Source organism: Urocampus carinirostris, chromosome 16 (genome assembly GCF_059441175.1).
Source record: "Urocampus carinirostris isolate Australia breed hairy pipefish chromosome 16, RoL_Ucar_1.0, whole genome shotgun sequence".
NCBI lineage: Eukaryota > Metazoa > Chordata > Actinopteri > Syngnathiformes > Syngnathidae > Urocampus > Urocampus carinirostris.
The window spans coordinates 13,119,911-13,145,579 of record NC_142364.1 but is presented as its reverse complement, the minus strand read 5'-3'; the positions used below and the strand labels follow the sequence as shown (position 1 = coordinate 13,145,579).

At 39.1% G+C, this 25,669-nt stretch overlaps 1 protein-coding gene and 1 long non-coding RNA gene across 2 annotated transcripts; one reads left to right on the top strand and one right to left on the bottom strand.

Annotated features, from left to right (window-relative positions):
* Positions 1–573: 573 nt before the first annotated feature.
* Positions 574–4,265, bottom strand: LOC148350329 (uncharacterized). The gene is made up of 3 exons (XR_015853012.1): positions 3,842–4,265; positions 964–1,031; positions 574–885 (listed from the first exon to the last, which is right to left on the bottom strand). It is a non-coding gene; the product is annotated as an uncharacterized LOC148350329 (long non-coding RNA).
* agpat2 (1-acylglycerol-3-phosphate O-acyltransferase 2 (lysophosphatidic acid acyltransferase, beta)) lies at positions 3,829–22,412 on the top strand. Its single transcript, XM_088355528.1, has 6 exons — positions 3,829–4,278; positions 14,826–14,959; positions 16,002–16,177; positions 16,252–16,347; positions 20,753–20,825; positions 22,010–22,412. The coding sequence occupies exons 1-6, from the start codon at positions 4,088–4,090 to the stop codon at positions 22,162–22,164; spliced, it is 825 nt and encodes a 274-aa protein (XP_088211654.1). The 5' UTR covers positions 3,829–4,087; the 3' UTR covers positions 22,165–22,412.
* Positions 22,413–25,669: the final 3,257 nt, after the last annotated feature.

Below are 25,669 nucleotides of genomic sequence, written 5' to 3'. Positions count from 1 at the left end.
GAACGTTTGTTCTATCGTGTGGCCCCCGAGTTGTAATGAGTTTGACATCCATGGACTATAGACTATTATTACTGATAAATAATATCAAAGACAGACTACTTTACTCGATTAAGTAATTTTTATTTGAGACGCCCTTAATCACAAAGATTCTCAAAGGGCTGCACAGACTATTGCAAGCTACAGACTATTATTACACCACCCCCTGATCTAAAACCTACATGAGGGCAAGAAAAAAACTCAAAAACCTCAACATGAGGAAAATGAAGAAACCTTAAGAAGGGACCGCCCGTGAGGTAATCCCCCTTCCAGGATGACCAGGCTGCAATGGATGTTGCGGTAACAAATAATAAACAGATATTGTCAACATAAAATATAGGTTATTCATATGCTATAGAATAGAAGTGTGTTTTAAGCCTGGATTTAAATGAAATTATCTGCATTTATATAGCGCTTTTCAAGTCAATGACTTCCCAAAGCGCTTTACAATGTGCTCCACATTTCCCAATAGCGGTCTTGCAGCCATGTAAGGCGCTAACCTGCTTATTGGGGGTATTAGGGGTTCAGTGTCTTGCCCAAGGACACTTCAACATGTAACACGGACGAGCCGGGATTCGAACTGGGATCCCTTGATCCCAAAACGAGCGCTCTACCTCATGAGCTACTGCCGCCACTGAGGTTGCAAATCGAATCTCAGAGGGGAGAGCATTCCACAGCACCGGGGCCCGAATGGAGAATACTCTCGAACCTGCAGATCTCTTCTTGGCTCTTGGGATCACTAGTAGACCAGCATTTTCAGAGTGAAGGCTCCAGGATCATCTTGGGCAAGTACAGCCTGGTGGTGCCCATCCCTCTCCAGGCTGTTTTTCGGGGTAAGGGTTTGCTCCCCTACATGAAACGGAAAGTACTGGTTTCCATGTTTACCAGTACAAAGAGAAGCCACCTGATCTGAGTCAGATACAGTACCTTCACCATCTGGGCGCCGTTGTTCTTCAGTGCAATGCGTCATTCCACTCTTCAGAGATGAGTCGGACCTGGGTATCGACAGGCACGACATTGTGTTGTTCATAAGAAAAGATGAAGAAACTAATGACGTTTTTGATAATTTTCTAATTCACTCAAAAACCTCTTGGAAAGTAAGACTGTAGTAAAGTATTGTATACAAAATGAGCAAATTGTAAATCATTGTTGACTTATTCTTCAATGTTTATTTAAGAGCATACGAAAATGAATGTGATTATAATCAAACAACACTATGACACATCTAACGTGTGCTTTGTGGTTTTTTTAGGGTCATTGGATTTAAATCAGTGTGTAAAATGTTTGTATTCACTTTACAATCATTTTGGGTGAAATAATGTTTGTTGTGTTTACAAAAATGCACATTATGCTTAAGGCTTTTATGTCAAGCTTATGACCAAGTACTCTCTCCGGCCGCTAGAGGGCAGTGTTGGGTTTGTATAGCATGGTAATTTGGTTCATGTGTAAAGCTGCATCCACTCAACTGTTAAAATAAAACACATTAAATGCCAAGCATAAAAATATTCATCCCCATAAATGTGTTGTCTTTAGAAAAGATCCCTTGTCATGTGTGATTATCAACATAGGGTAGGTTACTAATGTAGGCTGATAAAGTATAATGGTGAAAAACAAAGTTAAAATTTGGAAATTGCATTCTGTTATCGACCTGGGTTACATGAGAACCCAAAGTCTGCATCCAGCCACAAAGCAAAACTGAGTTTGACATTCTTGGTTTAAAGGGATCACATTTATTGTAGTTTTACCCCCACAAAAAAAAATAGTAAAAGTTCGCTATGCAATATACCTATTTCATGGTGTCATGCCCGGTTACTCACAGGTCACGATCAGATCAGGACGAGCCCTCCTAATCTCACAAATCGTGTCAAATGGAGAAGAAAAAACTCCAAATAGACAGCCCCAGATTATATGTCAAGGGATTGGATTAGTGCATCTAATCCCATTAAATACATGCTAGTCTCATTTCTAGAGATGGAAATGTCAAAGGCAAAGCAACAATCCCATTAATACACTTTAATTATAAATAAATAAGAACAATCCGTTTTTTAAAATTAAAAAAACAATACCGTTACATGCGAGTGTTGTTACTTGTATAACTGAGTAAAATAATATTGAAAGGGAAATTATGGTTTTAATGTGCCTTTTATACTCTTATACCTATATATAAATACTCTCATACTCTTATTTTTGTACTATTATATCTTTATACAGTACATTTATATTTTTATAGTATACTCAATAGGTGTGTGGTTTTACAATTTCAAATTGTGTTCAGAGGCAACCACCTTCAAGGTCAAAAAAACAAGTTCACAGGCACCAAAAAATGTGTCTCTAATTAAAAAGCTAAAACTTGAAAGGTCATTAACAGTTTCTCAGGCTACTCGTCATGTCTCTTGGAGGCTGCTAACTATTAATCAAGATGGCCTTCATTTTTAGTGTGGAGGAGCTCGCTCGAGAGCTTGCCTCCCTAAATTTACAGAGACACATTGTGTTACAAAGTTTCACTATCCTAATTGCTCTTTTATTATACTTGCACGCCAACTTGTGACCAACATTATACACTGCATTTAAACATGTGATTCCTGTCAAAAAACATGTAGGTTACGGGTGTCAAACTCATGGCTCTCAAGCCAAATGTGGCCTGCAAGAGAATACTGAGAGAAGCATAAGAGAAAAATGTGCCACAATCACTTGCAGTTTTAAATATGTCCACCGGGTGTTGCCAAAGTCATGCGCCACTCGCAAAGCACCCTCTGTATCTCCAGGCATGTGAATAACAGAATACATATAACGACATTGGATAATAAGGATACAAAAAATATATTTGTATTCCATCGGAGTTCTAATTACAGGTATATTTAGTAAAAATAAGCATTACTTTGTTGGATTTTTTAAAGCATATTTACGTTGCACACTTCAGGGGACAATAATAAAGTCCGGTGTGCATTGGCTTTATCTCTTTTTATTCTTTCCCTCACGCCCCTCTATCTCTGCTCTCTGCCGTTTCATTCAGTCCACACACACACACACACACACACACACACACACACACACACACACACACACACACACACACACACACACCAGTGCGCTCACTCTCAGCCCCCCTCCTTACTGATTACATTTTTAAACAGGTGACTGGTAACAGTATCTGATTACATATTTAAAGTAACCCTCACAACCTTGTGGATCTGTATTTGCTGACTACCATTAATCAACCAGAGAACATTTTCAGACGTTTTAACTTACTTTAACTCCTTTCTATGATAGCTATGAAATATAACATTGAAGTTCCCAAATTCAGGTAAACATTTTCCTCAAAAAATAAAAAACAAAAAGACATTTCCATCCTTTTATCAATTACTTGAATTCGTGTTTGTATGCTGTTTTCAACTTCCAACCTGTAGGACTTTCTCCAAGTTAAATACACTTTATTGCAAATGAATTCACTTAGTGTTTGAAAATTTGATGAACACCACAATATATTACATTAAAACGAAGGAAAAATGATTGTGGAAAAAAATCTCAATGAAAACTTATATTTCTGAATCCTGATGTAAATGCAAGCCTTCAAAAACACCCATAGCTTTCATATAAGGCACATTTTTAATGCCAATAATATACTAGTCCGCCCCGTCAGGGTGCATTTATTACTACATGGCCCCTGAGCTAAAATGAGTTTGACACCCCTTAGTGTAGGTTAATTCGGAGATTTTAAAAACACGATATACTATTTCAAACCAATACTGTTCATTGCTAATTGTATTAGCACGGGAAAGCTAACGGTGTTGATGACGTCACATACAGCGGTCCAGCAGTCACCGTCCCGGAAATCGACGGAGAAGAAGAAAAACAGTCAGCGGATGACGACGTCCGCGTCTCGGACTCCACCTCGCAACAGATGAATAACAAGCCACACTCAGAACCGCGATCGAGAGGACGCCAAAGTACCAACTACCGTGTTATGTTCCAGCGGCCCGCGGAACCTCTCCTTCGCCGTGCAGCGTGAGCGGGAGCCCCCGCGCGAACGTTCCTCTTTTCTCCCTCCGCTATGGATGTGTTCGTGTGGATGGCCCCGCTACTGGCGCCTCTTGCGCTGCTGCTGCTGCTGTGGAGCAGCGGTCACACGTTGGTGTTTTATTTCAAAAAGTGGTTCTATGTGGCTTGGATGATGGTGCTGGCGCTGGTGGGGATCCCGATGTGCGTGCTCAAAAGCGGCGGCAGGGACGTGGAGAATATGAGGTGAGGAGTTTTATGGGGGGACCGTGTCCCGGCGTGACAGCTGGAGTGGCTTTCCCCCGTTAGCATGCGAGGCTAACCGGGGTAGCGGTGGTCAAACCTGCGCCCTGAATGTCAACACTTTTTGTTTGAACTCTTTTCGGAAACTTTCAAATGAAAGAAACGAAGCTAGCTTCAGCTTATGCTCTTACTGTTGCCCGCAAACAACAAAAACAAGCTATAATTCTAGAAATTTCTCGCCCGCGTGTGGGAAACAATGCTCCAGTGTCATCAGTCTTTAGAGCTAAGGTCTCCGAACCATTTCCAGAGCTATATTTTATTTATAATTTAAGCAAAGGACACTTCGTTTTTTATGTATTTCTAAAATGACAACTAATCTTGATTATCTGGGTTCATACGGGTGCCTTAAATCCTTGAAAATGCTTGAATTTTAATGTTGTGTTATCAGTGATTAAAAAGTGCTTGCATTTTCGGTGAAGTGCTTGTAAATGATTAGACTCGTTTCAATTTTCACATTGTTGGGAATCAAATATTAAAATGTATCGTTTACCAAATTGTTCGAATGAGTTATCTGACTCCATTAACCAAACACAACCTACATACACCTAAAAATGCGCGCTCGTTTCTTGATTGAAAAGATGAACAAGAGAAAGCCGACATTTTCACACGGGGGCAGATTTAATTTCATAAACAATTTTAGCCAAGTGAACTCCATCGAACATGGCAGAATTAGCCGAATTAGTGTTGCTCGAGTCTCTGTCAAGCCTCTCTGAAGTCCTCCTGCCTTTTTCCTCTCGGCCCACGTCTTTCCGCAAGATGGTGTCCCGGCTCCTCCCATGGGTGTGCCAAGGAAGCCCCACGTGGGCCCCACCACCTCAGAGACGAGCGTCCCGATGTCTGGGGTTCCTCAAAACAATGGAGAGCGTTTATCAAAACAATGCCAGCCGTCCTCCGTCATCAGGGCCTTTCTGCGTCGTCGGATGTGCTGATTATCTTATCAGCCTCACGTTTCGTTCCCGCCATTCCTGTAAACAATATTTTCTACCAGACCAGGGTGCCCTGTACTTTCACTGCTCATTGAACTTAAGCCTACTCGGTGAAAATCTTCATTGCACTCAATAAATGTAACTTGTATTCAATTGTATAAAATCCTTCAACATTAAGTCTGCTTAAAAATGACCCAGGCTGCAATTTGGTAGCTTCGCTTTGCCATTGCATTTCTTCCCTTGTGAATAACGGCTAAATGGTCTGTAGTTATACATGTTTTAACGTCCCTAACTATAGGGCGGCGCCATTGTACACAGAAATACCGGAAGTTATGTTCTTCACTTCCGGTTTCTTGTAAACAAAGCTGATTTCAAGGCTACAAAATACAGGTGCATCTTGGCATGCACTGCACAGGCCTTCGCCATACCTTGTTGGTGTTCTGGAACAACACTGAACACATTGAAATCCTTTACCTTGTGGCCAACACTACACTTAGAGGCAAATTGGAAGGCTGTACTTATTCTATGTCAGTCACATGCTTCCCAAGTGATAATACACCTGTTATATTGCGGACACTGTTTGGTCTAATATAGCTGCGATCTGATCACAAATATTTCTTTTTTTGCAGTATGTAGCCTACCAAATCATATTTTACCGTTTGGCAACCTGCTGCGCCACTAAAACACAATAGCATACTGCTAAACTTGCAAGGGTATGATGTTTATGGCAACAATACTGGGCAACTACAGGTAGATCCACAAATCTAACAACTGTTATAGTACATTCTTAAAGTAATAGCATTAGCTAAAGACAAGCTGAAGCTAAACTGACTCGATTGAAGACTGCTCTATTTTCTATGTGGAGAGGAAGGAGTTCGCCTCCCAAGACAGCGTCTCGTTCTCGGTGTAGAGCGATTGTATCCGAGGCCAGAGCTCAGAGAAAGATTTACTTTCGTTGCTGTTTTTCACCACAAAGGGGAAGAAGCAGACAAAAACGTTTTGGGTTGGTTTCTTCGGGTTCAATGACCTCAGCCACATTTTCGATTTGTAATCATCCTTTGGCTTCTTGATGCACGAAAACAATGGACCGCATGTACAACTCTGCTTCGTGGCTGGTCGGTGGCCAAAAGATTCTCGATCAAGCCACTTGTTAAGAAGCTTTTGGGAATTCTGGCATCCAATAAGGACGCACGTCCCCCCTCAACTACATTTCTCTAGATTCATATTCATGATTGACTTTCTTCTATCCTGTTGTGTTTATGGAGACTGGAAACGCGACTAACTCGAGCTAGGCTAGGCAACAGGAAGTCAAAAACATCACTCAGGAGAATGGGAAAGTAAAAGCCTAAGTGGCGTTTGCTGTTCGCTAAAAAGGTCTATATAGCGTTTTTTCAAGTCACTGAAGACCTCCCGAAGCGCTTTACACTCACTCATTCACGCACACACTCACACACCTGGCAACACGCTGGAGAACCCTGCTTAAGAGCAAATTTGGCTGTTATTATTTTTAAACGAACTTTTATGTGATCTGAAATAACATAACCTTTTTCTGATAATATCATAAAGAATGAACGGGGTTTCCAAAAGTCTTAGGCACATTTTGATCTTGAGGATCTTGGAAACTTTAAAGGATATTAAAACACATCTGGTAAATTCAGAAAGCTTGTAATCTTAATTTTTGCATGGAATGCTTAGGATTTGTACAGGTGCTTGGAAATCTTGAAGATGCTTAATTTTTAATGTTGTGTTTTCAAGGTTTGAAAAGGGCTTGGATTTTGGGGGAAGGGATTGTAAAAGCTTGAAATTGTTGCCATGTTTTCGGACAGTCTGACTCAATAGACCAAACATTAAACTGTGAAAAATAAGTCTGCCCTAAATATGGCATTGTCAATGCTTTCTGGTGGCTTCACTTTGCCACAGCATTTCTTCCATATTGATTAATGGCAGCTGGCATTAGTTTGTATGGTGTTGTCACACAAAGCGTCATCGCCGACGAGCAGGAGGCATGTTTATCAGTCATGGGATTTCCATCTCTTTCGAGAAGGGTCTCTTTTGGCTCCCAAACGGCCTCTCAGATTTTTCTTTTTAAGTGATGTATTATCAATAATAATTATTTAGTAATTGTATATGTTTTGCGTGATATAATATTCAGAGATTTGTAAATTACAAAATAGTTTTAGATTTTTACCCACTAAAAATATTCAAATATTTAAAAAAACAACACAAAATTCCTGAAAATGCAAAACAATAACGTATAAACTACCCAACACCTATAGAGCTTTTTCCATGTTGGTAAACAAGAGTGACATGGGTCTTAATTTTGCCATCACTAACTTTGTTTAACAAGGCTCCACTCTTTACCTGTATTAATGGCTCCTGTTTGAATTCTTTATCGGTATAAAAGACAATTCACGTTATTCTTCAAACAAATAGCACATCTTTCGATTGTATAATCAATATGTTTAATCAAATATGGAGCCCAAAAGCGATATTGTTTTGCAAATTTTCTCTTCACTCCCCGCTAGACACATGGGTTATAAGATGGCAGTTAATACGGATATTAGTTTCAATTACACATACTGATACCTGGTAACAGTACTCGACCATCTCTAGATCACATAAAGACCCTTTCACATGTTTTTCTGCATAACTCTCGTATTTGAATCATCAGTTTTTCACACAGCACTGTGAATTCTGCTTTCAACCCAACTCAATAATTATCTTATACAGTTTTTCCTTTCAACACAACAGGGCTCTGTAATGTCATGACCCAAACTAGGCTTTCCTCTGTTATTTTTTTGCAGAGCAGTGAAATGCAGATGAGAACAAGGAGAGTCAAGCAAAAAAGTGACAATTGCACAGTGACAGGTTTTTTTTTTTTAATATAGATTCAGATTCAGAATATTAATTGTCATTGTCAAAGAGCATCGAAACTCAGTTTGGAGCATCCAGTAATGTATTTAAAGTTAAAAGAAAAATGCAAAGATCCACATAATAAATATCTAGAATAGATATTGATAAAACCCAATACCCATGAATAACCCAATATGAACATTGATGGTGCAGATATGGTGCCACAAAAAACTCAATAGCAGCATAATTAAATAAGTCAATGTTAAAATGCAATTGGGTCCGACTGTCATCATAGTGCACTCGGGAAGTATAATGGAAAAAGTGGTGAGAAATTATTGTTTGCTGCAGTAGTGCAACCAGTTCAGTTATTGTCAGTTGGTGGGTGTGATTGATGTCCTTAGTGTGTGTGTGGAGTGGGGCAAAGAGAGCGATGCGGTTGGGGGGCAATCTGAGTTAAATAGCCTTACAGCCTTTATATATAGACTGTTGGCCAGTCTAGATGTTCTGGCCTGTATTGACTGGTATCTCCTCCCTAAGAGCAGCAGGTGAAAGAGGTGCTGAGCAGGTTGCTGCTGGTCCCCCAAGATGTTGTTGACTCTTCTCAGACAGTGTAGGTGGTGTTGATCTCGGGGTTTTGTTCCCATAATTCTTCTGGCAGTTTTCACATCGTGTGCGCTGTATAACAATTGTATACAGAATTTTTTTTAAAAAGACAGATCTTGTCTTGCCCATTTCGGCTCTAATCCGGATAATCTCTTTCACTGGTAGCAGATGACGTCATTGTAGACTGCTAATATTATCTTGGTATTCTACCTAGTCTGTCTTGCAGTGAGTAGGTGCCAGATGTTTTTAAGGGTTTATAATCGCTTAATAAGGAGATTTGGAATCATAATATGGGGCGCAATTGGCGGAGGTTGACAAGTATGAATTTGAGAGACTGTTGATAATATGTAAGCAGTTCCTGTACACTTAAAATTAAATTGATTGTAACTTTAATGGGACGGACACACAAAAAACTTTACAGCACAATTTGTAGCAGTGAGTGGTCTCTAGCCGTACCCTCCGGGACTGTTCGTAAACTGGATTTTTCGTATTATAACAAGCAAGAGTCTTGGCAAAGTTGGCACCAGTCCGTTCTTTGATGTTGTCGGACCAGTTATTTTTCTGAACAAATTCTTCTCCTTGTGCCTCCTTGGACTGTGCCCTAGATGAAATGAAATGATCTGCATTTATATAGCGCTTTTCAAGTCAATGACTTCCCAAAGCGCTTTACATTGTGCTTCACATTTCCCAATAGCGGCCATGATCTGTGCAGCCATGTAAGGCGCTAACCTGCTTATTGGGGGTACTGGGGATTCAGTGTCTTACCCAAGGACACTTGGGCATGTAACACGGACAAGCCGGGATTCGAACTGGGATCCCTTAATCCTAAAACGATCGCTCTACCTCCTGAGCTACTGCCGCCCCTAGAGAATTATCTTGGCCAGTCCTGATGATCGTGTGACGAGACCATACCCTGCAGTTTCTGTCTGCGCATAGTTGATAACAGTTCTTTTCAGGGACCAATGTGCCCTCTGATGGTGTTGCGCACCTTTTCGTTTGTCACATGGACTATGTAGCTGATACCCAAAAGTTTCCTGTAGCATCACATCTCCATGGCCTGGATTTTTTTTCCAGTTTAGCTGTGAAAGTCTATATCTTGCAAGCATAGAGGAAGACTGAAGTAACAAGCGCCTGCATGAGTCGGATCTTTAATTTTACTGAAATCTTCCTCATAATGGGTTTAAGACAAGTGCGGCTGTAGTTTGAGATATCATGGCCATGATTTCTGGTTACGACCGTTCTTCTAATGTGACAGTTTCAAGATATTTGAATTTGCTGACAGGTTCTGCCTCTTGGTGGTGATGTTTGTGGTAATACTTTGTTTGTTGTGCATTACTTTGGGGTTTTTCTTTCTGTGCTGATTTCTATCCAATACAGGGTTTATACTTTGTCCAGGCGATTGACCAGATCTCCTACTTCCTGTTACTCTTCTGCCAGTCTGGCAATATTTTAGAGTAGATGACCGTTCATCAAATTGAAATACAGTAGAAATAAATCAGGGTTAGTGAACCAAGGTGAACTACATTCATGATTATTCATCTAACACCTAAAACCAAATAGGTGTTATTTTACTGTAATGTTTTTATTGTCTTGTTCATTGTACATTGAATTGCTGGCTTTTGTTCAAATTAATTTTGAGCCTGGTGTTCACCACTCATCAAACGTAGAACTAGTTCGGTAGAATTTTTTTCCCTCTGCCTAACAGCATAGGTGCTACAATTTGAAGAGCTACCTCTGTATTAAGCATAATTACTTTGACTCTAATGTCTTAACATTTGTTCTGCACAGTGACCTCTCCAATCTTCCTCAGGAAACGACCGTGTATGACGCACCTAGACCGAGGAGAGAAGCGCAAACAACACCTGTCATATTTGTAGCTCAGGGTTGGGTGACAGCGAGGGTTAATTGCTGCATCGCTTTAATTACTTCAAGGAGACAGATGGCCCCTCTGATGATTCGCGCTATCTTGCTAGCGCAAATGAGATCATCAGTTTGCTTCACACTATTGAGCGTGTGTCTCATTTATCTGCTTCTAGTAATTGTCAAGTTTTTTTTTAAGTCAAGCTTACTTTGTGGTTTTAAATTGAAGCAGCCTTGAACATGATCCCTCAATCTCTTGTTTTTATTGCTGCCCATAAAAAAAGTACAACAGGGAGCGAGGAATTGCATAACCGCGAGGCTTTTACACTCAACTGACTTATCACTGATTTGATGGCAGATGACTCAAAAGAATTCTGACAACTTGGGTAAAGGTTACATGTTAAGTTTAGTCGTGCTAAAGGCAAAGATGCACCACTTGGTTTCTTTTTGCAATGCCTTACATGCAGATAGACGTCAATCACGTCTTTAGAATTGTTCTGTGAACCATATGAATTTATAGAATTAAGAATGTGATCAAGTCCTGAAAAATTGAGTAAAGGGAAATTAATACATTATTGCAAAAATTTAATAAAAGATCGTCCGCACGTTGCTCTTTGTGGGAGAAATTTTAAAACCCCTCTGCTTTAGTCTTTTATTGCACTTAATTTGAGTTGATGTTGTTGTTTATTGTAATTGTTTCTCAGCAGAACAGAGAAAATAAACCTTTCCAAAAATTAATACATATCGCATCAAAGCAAAACACTCACAAAAAATAATCATTATATCCAATATGTACAGTGTCTACATAAAAAAATAAAAATGTGCTAAGAAGAAGAAAACATTTGCTAAATATCACACACCAATATCAAATTTACAATAATAATGATTATTCAATTATGTGAAGAAGCTTCTACATCAAATATATACAAATGCGGTGTATGTGTATGTAATATATAATATATATATATATATATATATATATATATATATACTGTATTCTTTAATTCTTTTACTATGTTGTCGATGATGTCTGTGTATTGTTTGTTGATGAAAATTGGGTTTCCTAATGAGTGTCCCCTTCTCAAGGTTTCTTAACTTCCTCATGCTGAGGATTTGAGATTTTCCTTGCCCTCATGTCGGATTTATATCAGGGGATGGTGTGGTATTGGTCTGTATTCTGTACAGCCCTTAGCTACTTCTTGTGATTAAGGGCTTTACAAGTAAACAGGATGACTTTTTAAAAAATTGTTTATTTTCTTTTGCTTTTTTCCTTTTTTCTAATTTTTCTTCCTTTCCCCTTTTTTTGTTTTCAGTTTTTCATCTTTTTCTTTTTTGTCCTTTTGTTCATTTTTTCTTCGTGAAAGGCTGAACCAAAAAAAGAGAAAAATTGCATTCTTCCTTGTGCTTCGTAGTACTCGTTTTAGGTAGCTTGACTGAATACAAGTGGTCAAATATTCCACACTGTCCCTTTAAATATGGGAAAAGAGACGAACAAATACATTTAAAATCCTTTCCACTTTTTATGGGGTATATAAGGGTACTTCATTGAAAATATGTGTTTCCTAATTAAGCTAACTTTGAACTTGTTTTAAGGCTGCACAATTTTTGAAATAAATAAATAATTCGGATTTTTGAGACCAGTATTGTAATTTTGAAGAACAGTGTATTTTTTTGCGCTAGTTTTTTTTTTTTTTGTGAGTACTTAACCCTTGGATGCATGACCTACCAGGACCTAAACTCTTCCGTGAGTGGGGTCAAAAATTAGTCGGGAAAACAATCAAATATTAATGTCATAATGTCATAAACATGTTTAATGAGGGATACCTTGAATATGACATTATTACAACTTTTTTTTTTTTTTTAAGATTTGAAAAAATAAAACAACCCATGGAGTCATTTTTGACACCACTTGTGCATCCAAGGGTTAATACTAGTGAAATTCTTTGAACTTTGTTAAACACGCCCTCTTTTGGGGAGCTTTGTCAGTGTCTGCTCACATGAGGTTCACACATGGTTGTGTGTCGTGCAACTTGCAAACTTTGCCTCACCTTTATTGGCTACTGCCCAGTAAAACTTGCCTTTGATTACCCGGCACTGTTAAAAATTCCATCACTCAAAAAACAAAAGGAAATAACAATTCCTTGAAAAAAGGAAACACGCAGTGTCTTGCGATTACACAATCACACTAGGTCACATCACAATATTGATTAGATTTCGGTTAACCGCACAGCCCCGACTTGTTGATCTTTTTTTCGGTGTCATTTTGTATTACAATTACTTTGCCTTCGAACAGGGGTGTGTAGATTTTAGAATCCCCTTTCATGTTAAGCCAACTGTCAAATTCTGAATTTAAATGGGTAATCGTGGTCCAGGCCTTAAACGAGGAAACGCTGACAAACGCATTGTGATTCCGCTCCGAGTCACTAGGATTAAGGCGCCCGGCAAAGAGTGACTCAGCGCTTTTCTACAAGAAGCGAGGCCACCGAAGGCAGCTAAAAAAATAATTAGTCATAGTTACTCACTTCCAAAAAGTAACTGAGTTAGTAACTAAGTCATCAGGGAAAGTAACTATTTCCATTGCTTTAAAAATAAGTTGTATGTCAAAGATTTTGAAATTTCCTGAGCAGTATTTGAGTCGGTTGAATAGAGAACCTTGTCATATTTATTGCACCTCACCAGCAACAGATTTATACTACACTTGAAGTGCAACAAAAATAAACAGTAAACAATAGCCATCAGCAATAAACAATATAAAGTGAGTTTGATATATTACACCAAATTTGAGTGGTCTGTTGTAGAGATGGAGCTTCCGATTCTTTTTAGAGAACAGGCTATTTCAGCTTGCCTCACAAATGTCTATTTAGGTTGCTTTTTCTGTTTAATCCATATATCACCATTTATTATGTAGTACAGACGCTGCCGGACTTACGAACAAGTTAGGTTCCAGATGACGTTCGTAAGTTGAATTTGTTTGTAAGTTCCAATTTCATTTCTAAAGAAATGGCTCGCATCTTCTTTATACTTTACACAAACCATATAGAATGGATACACAAGATATTAAACAATAGAAATGTCAATGTTCTTATTAAGCTGGAGATAGTGTAGGCATGGAATGTGAGGTGCGCATGAATGATGTCAGTAGGGCGACTAAGGTCACGAGAGTTGGTGCGAGAGTGTAAGGTAGCGCCAGAGTTTAGTTTTTGAGAGAATTCGGTATGTTTACATTAGACGGGTGCTGACTGTTGCCGCTCTCCAAAGAGACCGTAAGCGTTTCTGAGTGTTTTGTTATGAACGAGGAATAATCCATTACCCACACAAAACGACACGCTACATTGGTGGCAGCGGTGGGATTACGAGCAGGTGAAGGAGACATGTTGACACACGAATTAGGAAGAGAAAACGGATTTTTTTACTTCAAGGGGATGCTGACCTCTTACAGCGCCACACGCTGGTAGTAGCGGAAAGAAGCACTACAGTAAAAGGTGCACACAATACAAAATCGACCTTACAGCAATGTCTGGATATTTTTCGACATCCCCAAAAAATGTTCGTTTCTACCGTTTTTCGTAAGTCGAATGGTCGTAAGTGGGAGCGTCTGTATTATGAATGAAAATAAAGCAAAATTAACACTTAAACGTTAACACAGGACACACTAATTAAAATATTTTTAAGGCTACAACAAAAAAGAGGAAATACAAAAAAAATTTAACCTTTTTTATACCCAACAAATTCAAAGTCAATCACAGAATCGCTGAAAAAAAGCATTTTGACCAAGAGAAAATTGAAAGGGTATTGAAAGTATTGAAAGGAATCAACTATCCCACTTACAAAAGACTGCTTATAGAGCCGTTTCGTTTCAAAACGACAGGAGTCGTTAGCCGCATTCACCAATTTGTCTTTTCTTTTGGCGCATTAGTAGATACTGTACTCTTAATTGCTATCTAACTATAGGGTAGTGGCTATTTTGAATTGTGACATGATCCCAAAAGACATGACGTGACGTAAACAACTCTGAGGAGAGCAAAAAAACAGTGTTACAAACAGTGTCAGATGTGCAGGGACACTGTTGGCGTCCTTCAGCCAAAGTAACTGCTTTTGACATTAACGGCCAAAAAGGAATTGGTAAGATAACCCGATTACTGAAAACTAATGCTGTTTTTTTTTTACAATGCAGTTACTCCCAACACTGTTTGATTCCCAACAGTTTTTTAAATTATCCTTTATTTGTATGTGTTTGTTCCTCTTCAGGATCATCCGTGTCCTGGTTCGGCACGTCAAGTATTTTCTGGGCTTGCGCTTCCAAGTCAGCGGCTGGGAGCACCTGCAGACCCCGGGCCCCTACGTCATTATTTCCAACCACCAGAGCTCCCTGGATGTTTTGGGTGAGTATAGGGCTGCAAACAATACATTTAACAATCGATTTTTATTTTTCTCCTGTATTCAACTATTGAAGTACCTGCTCATATGTAAGACACTGTTTTTCTAAAGTGCAAAAAAAATGCTACAACGAAGGAGAATGCAAGTATTCTGTTGGATGTTACCTAATACTTGTAGTACATTGAATGTTTTAATACAGCACTTTGAGTTGCATTTCGGTGTCTGGAAAGTACTACATGCATTTTGATTTGGATCAAGATCAGTGTTTCTCAACTTGTGGGTTGGGACCCTAAAGTGGGTCGCAGACCTGTTTTCAATGGGTTACAGGCCTTTTCCTTGGCAAAAAAAAGTTAAGAAAATGAAATTATAATTGAAGGTCCTTTAAACCCCTTAATAATAGACTGTTATAATTCCTTGCAAATGCAAGTTGAATCCTGTATTTCACACCACATGTTGAGCATGGCCGAATGCCGATACGGTGAAGAATATATGAGCTAGGTCTGGGCGATATGACAGAACTTGTATCACGATAAAACATTTCATATCAGTCGATATTGATAATGATCACATTTTTTTTTCTCTTTACATTTTAAGACTAATGTTTGCCCCTTTTACAAATCATAAATGTCATAACAAAGACACATGCAGAACGTTGCACATAATCTGACCTGCAATCCCACATCTCTTTCTCTATCTTTCTCCAATATTTCTCATTATTTTTCCTTTTCTCTCTTACTGTATTTATTGATGTTTCTTCCTCTTTTTTTATCTTTTTTTATCTCTTGATCTTCCTTCCATTCTTTCTCTTTTTTCCTTACCTCTATTTCTGTCTCTTTGTTTCCCTTTTTACTTTTCTTTCTCTTTCTCTTTTACTCCCTTTCTTTCTTTCTAATCTACAAGTCCCGCCGCTGTTAGATTTTTGTTTTTCTAGCATGTGACCACGGGTTAAAAGTAGTTTGACACCCCCTGTCCGAAACAGTGGTCCCCTTTAGGGACAGATGAGCAGTCAATTCTGATGCCAATTAAAAAGAACGTCTCTTGGTGAAGGTCTAATGGAGATCCTGCCCGACCGCTGCACGATGATTGCCAAGAAGGAGCTGATCTATGCCGGCACAGTGGGGTTAATCTGCTGGCTGGGGGGCATCGTCTTCATCAACCGCAAGAAGACGAGCGACGCCAAGAGCGTTATGGCCGACGCCGCCAAAACCATGTTGGACGAGCAGGTTGGAGCCTCATCAGCCCCTTCGGTGTTATGCGATGTCTTTATTTGGAGTCATTGAGTTTTACCTTTGTGTAGATTCGTCTTTGGGTGTTTCCAGAAGGAACGCGGAACCAGAGAGGAGACCTTTTGCCATTTAAAAAAGGCGCTTTCCACTTGGCCGTGCAAGCACAAGTCAGTACTTTTGGAATAATATAATTGTCAAAGTAGATTACCGAATTTTTCCGGACTATAAGTCTCTCCAGAGTATAAGTAGCACCAGCCAACAAATGCAAAATTAAGAAGGAAAAAAACATACGTATAAGTCGTACCTGGAATATTAGTCATATCTTGGAGGGAAATTTTGTTGATAAAATCCAACACCCAAAACATATATGTAATCTAGAAACGCAATTTAGAATACAAATGAAATAGAGAACAACAGGCTGAATAAGTGTACAGATCCGGTTGAAACAGTTGTTGGCCTGGGATGTGACGGGCACCACCAGGCTGTACTTAACCAAGACACACCAAAGGAAATGGTGCCTCTACGACCTTAGTGGTTAAGGGATCCACCCAACCGCCCATACTAACAATACATGACTGTCATGCCTGTTTATGTCTGTAACGATGTAACATTTAAGAATTATTCACATAACTCTAGCATTAAGACATGCTTACCACTCTATCAGTTTCACTCCAAATTATTAAATCCAATGTAATTTTCATCCTCTGTGTCACGGTAGATAATTCACCGCTTCCTTTCGCTTCTACGTCGCATGTGTCAGATTCATCGTCACCTCCGCTTTTCACCAGTTCCTTAAAAGTTTGTTTCTACCTCCAAACTTTTTTCTGCTGCCCGATTAATGTTTTTCGCTACATATTTCTCTATTCCCTGTCGTAATCAGTGCCATGTTTCTTCAGCTCTTCTCAGTGGTTTTTATAAATTACCGGTGTTTTGTGGAAAAGTGTTCCATCCAGCCATTATCAGCACCGCTTATCCTCAGGCGGGTCGCGGGGGCGCTTGGAGCCCATCCCAGCTGTCTTCGAGCAGTGGGCAGGGGACACCCTGAACCTGTTGCCAGCCAGTCGCAGGGCACACAGGGACAGCCAATTTGCTCGCTCATTCACACCTAGGGACAATTTGGAGCGGTCAATTAACCTGAAATGCATGTTTTTGGAATGTGGGAGGAAACCGGAGTGTCCGGAGGAAACCCACGCAAGCACGGAGAGAACATGCAAACTCCACACAGGAGGTTCGATCTCATGACCTCAGAACTGTGCCGCACATGCGCTAACTACTGCGCCGCCGTGCCGCTGAAAAATGTTCCCCCCGTGTTTAATGCCCTCTCCTAGCATAGGTCAACAACACAAATGATGCTGAAATGACTTTGTATACCATTTTTTAGGAAATGTAATAGAACAGCAGCTTGTACCGAAATCACTTTTGCGCAAGTTGAAAATATTTACTTTGAAGTCATTGTAGTGAGGTTTGCGTGAGTGATTCATGCTAGGGAAGGCATCACACGCAGGGGGACATTTTTCGCCACAACATACGCACCACAATATAAACCAGGCCAAGCTATGAAAAAAACTGCGACTTATACTCCAAAAAATGCAGTAATAGCTCTTTTTAAGTTAAGTTCTTTTAAATTACCTCCTTGAGATATTTTTGGGGACACTGATATCTGAAATCATTTACTACACTAGACAAACACTGACGAAAGGAAGGGAAAAAAAATCCATTATTCATACGAATTGTTCCATAATTTTTTGTTAATTACATATAATTATGCTTTTTTTTTATCTCGTTACAACCAATCCATCCAATTTGTAATTTTATTATGTTCAATACGGTCCAAATTTTTGCTGTTCCTGATAAATCACCCAATATTTGGGGTATAAAACATAATGATACAATTTTTTTAACTAAATGACCCATTTTGGGAAGTTGTTTTGGATAAAATGATCCTATTTTGGGTTTGATTTTGCTCATTATGATCCATATTTTTGCTGTTGCTGATAAATGACCCAATATTTGGGGTATAAAACATAATGACCCGATTTTTTTATTTATTTTATTTATTCTTTTGGTAAACTTAATCGCCGATTTTTTTTATATATATTAAAAATAATTTTGCTGTTTCTGATACATGACCCAGTATCTGGGGTATAAAATGTATTTTCTCTTTTTTTGTTGTTTTCTGTTTTAAATAAATGACTCATTTTGCAAATTTGTTTTGCATGAAACGACCCAGTCCTGGGACAAATTAAACAGAGTAGTTTATGAGTCCCTGCTTGACAGCATTGGGTACGCTTTTGAATATATGATTCATTTTATGTAACGTCAGCCTAGGAATTTGTTAACTACTTGAAAATAATTTCAATATGTTTTTAAATTACTAAAATGTATTGCAGTGACATGAAAAACACTGAAATGTCTCTCCACTAGATGGCAGTGATTACCTATTGAACTGTATCCACAATTGTTTTTCTGCATTTCTTATTGGTAGTAGGACAAGATATCCCATGTTTATTTCTTCTACCACTTAATGGGATGCAAATAAATGCTCGAGTGGCCTCCATACCTGCAGGTGCTTCATTCTTACTCTAATAGAGTCAAAACTGAGATAATTCCACACACTGGGGAAACCTGGGGCCTTACTTTAAAAATTGTATTAAGGTTTCATTATTAAAATGACTTCTGTATATTTATTAGTTTTGCCACAGGTTAACCGGCAGCTGTAGACACTAATGAGCAGGATCCCCTTGCGGGTCACAAGAGGGGGCGTTTTCTCTTTGCGTCTGTTCAGAGCACATGCTCTAGGCCCTGGACAGGTGGAAGGAATTTCATGAAATGGGGTCAGAAGACGCGCACTGCCATATTCAAATTTATCACATCATGTTGACGAATGATCCTAGGCGCACTCTGCCTCTTGGCCAAAGTCGTCAGAAGCAGAAAACGGATGAATGATTGTTTTGCAGCATTCAGCATCTCTTCTTGTTTATTGCCCAGGAAATGGGCTTTTAAATCAAACGGCACTGCACTGGAGAGATGGCCATCTATGAGCCCTTGTTACCGTGGTAACAGTATAAGTCTATTAAAACATATTGTTATGGTCTGTGTTTGAATAAGGACTTTCTCACACACCCAAAAACGTCCAGACTGGATAAAAAAAGGAGGATACAAGTAAACCGCCTCATGACTGTGTAACCCAGTTCATGTTCCCTATTAGTGAGTGAGCAATCCCTCACTTGGTGAGTTCTACTTCACAATTATAGGAAGAGCCGACATCGCAGGATCAAAAGGCCACGTTGCTGTTACTTGGATCAATTTGATCAGACCTATTTGGGTTGGGTTTTTTATTTTTATGAATGAAATCCATTTTTTGTATTGTCCTCAAACAAAACCCCCCAATTAAATACTTATTTTGTAAAGCAAGAACCAATTTCTGAGTTAGTTTTTGTCAACCTTTTTTCAAGAATAAAAATCTGGAACCAATTTTTGCAGTTCGGTGAATTTCTGCAAACAAGCTATTCTAAAATTCACGCACGTCTGTCAAGTCATTTTAGGACTGACTGCCATACAGACTCATCAAAAATCAAACCTAAAACAGTTTACCTCGATACTTTAGAAATGAAGCACTGTTCATGCTCCTGCGTTATCTACCACTGCTGCACAGTCTTAAGGGCTATAAAATAAACATGACTTATCTGACTGAATTGCGACACATAGCAAAACAAACTGGTAAAAACTTTATAGACTTAATAAAAGAAGAGCTTACTTTTATAAGTGAAGCCACCGATGATGACCTTGCCGACGATTTAGAGGACTTATACTGTACCTCAAGACCTGTGCCAATTATACCTGTAGTACTAATTTCTACCTACGGAACGAAAAACAGTTCAAATCGGGAAAGCACCCATAGAGGCTTAAACTGATGATGACCTTGCCGACGATTTAGAGGACTTATACGTACATCAAGACCTGACCTTTACCCCAATAATCTCAGTTGCTAGTAGAATTCCCTGTTCCATCATGACCTCCAATTAAAATGACAATCCATTCACCTCTTGTATGTATTTATTTGTGACCTAAATTGTATTTGTTGTTTTAAACGGGCAATTTTTGGGAGTTCTAAACAACACAACCCAGAAATTTGTTTCAAAATAACCAAAGTTGTGGTTCAGTTCATGTCTGACCCCGTTTGGCTATTTTTTTCAGAAGTGTTTTAAGATTTCGGTATTACAATTTCAAGACCTACCCGTGTAGCCAATGCAGTAACATTTAGGAAGATGTCTATCCCAACCTGCCAAATCTTCTGTTTCAACTATCACCCTAACTCTGGTGTGTATATTTGGCCTATTACATTGACACCCTGAGTATGGAGTTGAGGGTCATAAAGTTTAGCAATAGGTTTATTTCGGGCATTAAATGGCTTTAGAAATATGCCTGGTGTTCTTTTTGTAATTGTAATATCTTTTGCACATCTGAAGGTAATATTTATCTTACATCTCCCGTGTCTTACATGTCAGAAAACCTTTTTGATTTTGGTTCCATGTCATAAGTAATCTGAACTTCTATCCTATATGTTTACAGGTGCCAATTATACCTGTAGTCTTCTCCTCCTATGGTAATTTTTACCTACGGAAAGAAAAGCAGTTCAATTCGGGTAAGCGTCCTTATAGGCTTCACTGAAGGGAGCCTTCCTTGATTGTGTACAGTGGTACCCCAGGTTTCAAATATCTTCTACCTCAACCAACTCAACACTTGAACCAAATTGACCTCGCTTTCGACCAAATTTCAGCTTTTGAACGGCCCGCGTCAAGCCGAGCCTCATGCCTCGATCTTAGGAACTGATCTCGTTATTTATTGATGAGTTGAAAAGAAAAAGTGAAGGTACGAGCAGAGAGTGGAATGTTGAAAATGATTTAAAAGGCTTTGCTTTAAAGACAGTTGTGGCTGGTTTGAGGTTTCTGTATAGAACAAGTATTGGCATTAATAGATGCATTTTTCTGCTGCTTTAGTTGTTAATATTGTCTAAACCAGAGGTTGGGAACCTATGGTTCTTTTCATAAGTACATCTGTCTCGGAGATAATATAGAACTTGTGCAAGTTTTCAATATCTTGATTCATGGAGAGGCAATTATCCCGCATGCGAAAATGCAAAATAATGGTTAAAATGTGCCTCAACACTCTTTAAGTTACTCCGGGAAGGAGACCAATTGTTAGTGGTATATTAACATTTATATGGGACACAGTCCTGTTATTATTCAATAGATTTTATCTAATCATCTAACGTCACACAGTGAAATAAAATGCGCTGAAGAAATAGATTTTCTCTGGAGAGCTGGTTTGGCGGTTCTGTTGTATTTTGTCGTAAAATTTGCTTCTATGGCTCTTTAGGTCAAAAATGTTTCCAAACCCTGGTCTAAACTCTGTATATCTGTTTCATGTGGGAGAGCAAACCCCAACCCAAAAATCAGGTCTGGGGACGGATGGGATCCAGACCATTAAATACAGAAATCAGGAATGGGGCAAGTACTCTTGCATGGCTCTATAGCTACAGAACAAAATCTTCTGTTCTTTAAAAATGAGTCAAAATGGCAAAAAGTACCTGGCACTTGCAATTTCCATTTAGATAAACGTGTGGCATTTAATATTTTTATTGAAAAAAGCTGACTCTACAAGTTGGCCAGAACGGATTGATAAATTTACCATTGTTTCTTATGAGAAAAATAAAATTCCAATCATATCCAATTCAGACATAGACCTCCAACTTCGAATGAAAGCTGAGGCACCCCTGTATTTAGTTTCATTCACGCACAATATTCACACATGCAACATGTTCTGCAGGGACCATCCGGTTGAAGATCCTCCCAAAGATCGAAACCAAAGGATTGACGTCCGAGGACGTGGCGTCCCTCGCCGATAAATCCTTCACCGTGATGCGCTCGGCCTTCCTGGACATCTCCGGCCTGCCTTGCGCCAACGGGCCCGTCAGGCACTGATTGGACGCCGTTTTCTCGGCTTCCGCACCCATAAAACCTCCACTTTTATCTTCTGCGACATTCTGGCGAGGCGGATCGGCCTCTGCGCCGGTCTTCACGGCCCGCACGGTCCTGACCATCGCTGCGCTCGCGAACGGAGTGACGGACGGCGAGCTCAGCTGTACAAATGCGCTTTGTTTACCGTGCATGCGCTTGCACCTTCTTCACTTTGGATGCTTTTGGGGTTTTTTTTGTTTTGGTTTTTTTTGTTTTGGTTTTTTTTTGCGCCTTTCATGCGCCTATCCATGATGGAGGTACACTCGCCAATGATGTCATCCGCTGTGCCAGAAGGTGACGTTAAAAAATGTTTTTGAAATTTATCAAGTATGGAAGATCCCGTCTTACGGGGTGACAATAAAAAAAACAAGTTTGCAATATTTGCGCTGATCTCGGCGTTTCTCTGCACTAATATCGTTCCAGATTTTTTTTTGTCTAAATTTTGGTAATGGTTACTTAAGGGAAGTGTCCGAAACTTCAAATTATTCTGCTCGTTGGCGGCATCTTCTGACAGAAATCCTCACTGCAGCCCATTTGTTGCGCGTGCAAGTATGTGACTTTCTTAAACGCACTCGAATAAAGTTTTTCATCTCTGTGGGGGATTAGGGTTGTTAATTAGACTGTATTCGAAACAGTCATTTTCTTACTTTCACCATTTGCATCCTAGAATAAAATGAGCACACGCGTGAAATCACTCTCCACGCCCCCGGTCTCGTTTCCCCCAGCGTAATGCGCTTTGTGGATGAAACACTGAGGGTAAAAATAAGATAAAAGCAGACGACGCGCAGTGAAAAATATATATAAAGGCTCTTTGAACTCAGTTGGGCATTGTTTACACATACTTGAAAGTAGAATTTATTTCTCTATTAACTTTTCAACCACACCTCAATCGACGCACCCCACTTTTGACCAAGGCTACTTTGGAAGAATTTTGCCCCACAAAAATATAATTTTTACGTGAAAGATACATAGGGTATTATTAGATTCTCCGAGCTTTAAAATAAAATTTTATTCATTAAGAAAAAAATAACAATAAGCATAAATACATAAACTATCATGTAAACACACTTAAATAAAATACACTTACGTTGAGAAATCTGCATTTATTTGACATAACATGTGCCTCACCTAGAGGAAGTGATTGTCGACTATCTTGCTGCTACGGGTACTCTCTAATACCGTGTGAAAGGCTGAGCAAAAATGAGAAGAATTTTGCTGTTTGTTCACCTTGATTATCTCTAGTTTGTATTCTTCCTTGTTTCCTTGTACTACGCAATACAGCGACATCTAGTGGCCAAACATTATGCAGTGTCCCTTCAATTAAAATAAGTGAGACTTGCCTCAAAGTGTAATATTTGACCAGTAGATGTGCACTGTGTTGTCTAATGTGAATGAAAACCAGCGCCTAGAGCACAGAGTAGCAGCAAGATGCAGCAATTTGAAGTGAAACAATCGGCAATTGTTCTAAAACAGGGGTCTCCAACTTGGTGTCCGCGGGTGCCAGATTGCCCCCTAAGAGCACCTGAGTAGCTCGCAGGTTCTGATAATAGCTTATCAGTGATGGCTCAGTTTTTTTTGTTAAAAATGTGATTTCTTACTGGCATGAAAAATTAATGACATGACCAGTGTCTTTAAAAACATAATTTTAGTAGTTGACTGTGCTTATTTTAATACTACTTCTAATAATTACAACCTGATGAGAAAATTGTCACAACATAGTATAGAATTATTATTTTAGAAATGCATTACAAACTAGTAGCCCTTAGCGCTAAAAAGTTGAAAAACAATTTTATCCGCCAAAAATATATTATTCATTTTTCTCAATGCAATATATCATATTCACACCACCAAAGACTCTGGCAATTATTCTCTCAGCGCCTTACTTCTTGGCGACAATTTCACCAAGGGTAACTTTTTTTCTTGTTTTTTCATTGTCACACTGACAATAGATCCGACAGAGGGTGCTAAGCCACGCCCACCATAGCTGCTGTATCCATGTATCACACGGGGAGCAAATAGAGCGGCTAAAACAACAGCTAGCGACTTTTTCGTTTCTATTCCTGATAGCGTAGCCGTATCACTTTTCTCTTTTTTCTGCAAACTCATTTAAAAAAAATGGTAGAAAAGGTTCTCGATCATGGCATCAAGGTGTCCAAAAATGCTAATAACCTTGTAAGGGTGGATGCAAAATGTTAGTGATATATGAGGAAGTCAGAAGACCTGTAACAACTACACATAGAAATAGATTCAGATTTGTGAGAGATGCTATATAGAGGATATTATAGTTTCTAGGTTTTACTTTACGTCACCTTTGCTTGTATTTGTTTTTCTCACATGCTAACGAGGAAGTAGTGATATACTCTGGTTCCCAGCGATCCTATGCATGTTGAGATGATGGTGAAGCCGTTAGGATGATACAAAAGGGGCCAGGGGCCAAATTCTGCATCATATATTCACCATAAATCGTTTTCCGTTTTGTGCCATCTCCACAGAATCAAAGCTTTATTTAACAATTCATATTTTGCGAATGTCTTTCTCCTCAGTCGGGATAAACTACTAACTGCATTTTAACGCCTTGCCTTTTTTATTCTGTGTGTTATTTAAGTGGGCTGACGTCATTGCGCGCTGAGTTAGCATCGGAGCGAGCGCGCGTCTATGGACTTTAATGTTTGATATATAGCTGGTTTGACGAGTGACGCTCGACTGTATTTGCTTCATTCACGCAAGCACACACAAGTATGTTATAGTTGGTGTCGCATCTGAAGGTTGTAAGGATATTAACCAAAACATGAAGTACTTATTAATCCGATTGTTTGACTTACATCAACCCCGCCCCGGCCACTAATTACGTGATTGATCACGAGATTTTATTAACAGAATTACAGTGCCTTGTAAAAGTATTGCCCCCCAAGTTGAAATATTGCCATATTTCAGGCTTCAAGGTTATAGATTAAAAAAAACTCCAAATATTTTCTAAGAATAAACTACATGTGAGGGACAATCTGCAAAAGAAACCAAATTTATTTAGTGTTTTTTATTTTGCTAACAAAATGTTTTGGTTTTTTTTGTTTTTTTAAATTGAAGTGTTGCAAAAATATTGTCCCCCTTCGAGTTAATACTTTGTACAACCTCCTTTTGCCACAATCTCAGCCACAAGTCTTTATGGGTGTATCTCTCCAAGTTTTGCACATCTTTAAACTGAAATACTGTATGTGCTCATTCTGCCTTGCAAAACAGCTCAAGTTTGTTTGTCCTGATCGTTCATGCGCAATATTTTTCAGATTTTTACTCAAATGCTCTTTTGGATTGAGGTCTGGATTTGGGCTCAGCCATTCCAACAACTTTATATTGTAAGTTTTGAACCATTCCATTTGGATTTTGTTTAATGTTTAGGGTTGTTGTCTTTTTGGAGGTTGAACCTGTGCCCCATTCTCATGTCTGTAAGAGACCTGAGATTTTCTGCCAGAAT

Bases quoted from the DNA above. Each gene is read 5' to 3' on its own strand.
- agpat2 (XM_088355528.1), top strand. From the start codon at position 4,088: ATGGATGTGTTCGTGTGGATGGCCCCGCTACTGGCGCCTCTTGCGCTG. The intron at 4,279-14,825 runs GTGAGGAGTTTT...GTTCCTCTTCAG, and splicing joins AGGGACGTGGAGAATATGAG to GATCATCCGTGTCCTGGTTC. The intron at 20,826-22,009 runs GTAAGCGTCCTT...CATGTTCTGCAG, and splicing joins AGAAAAGCAGTTCAATTCGG to GGACCATCCGGTTGAAGATC.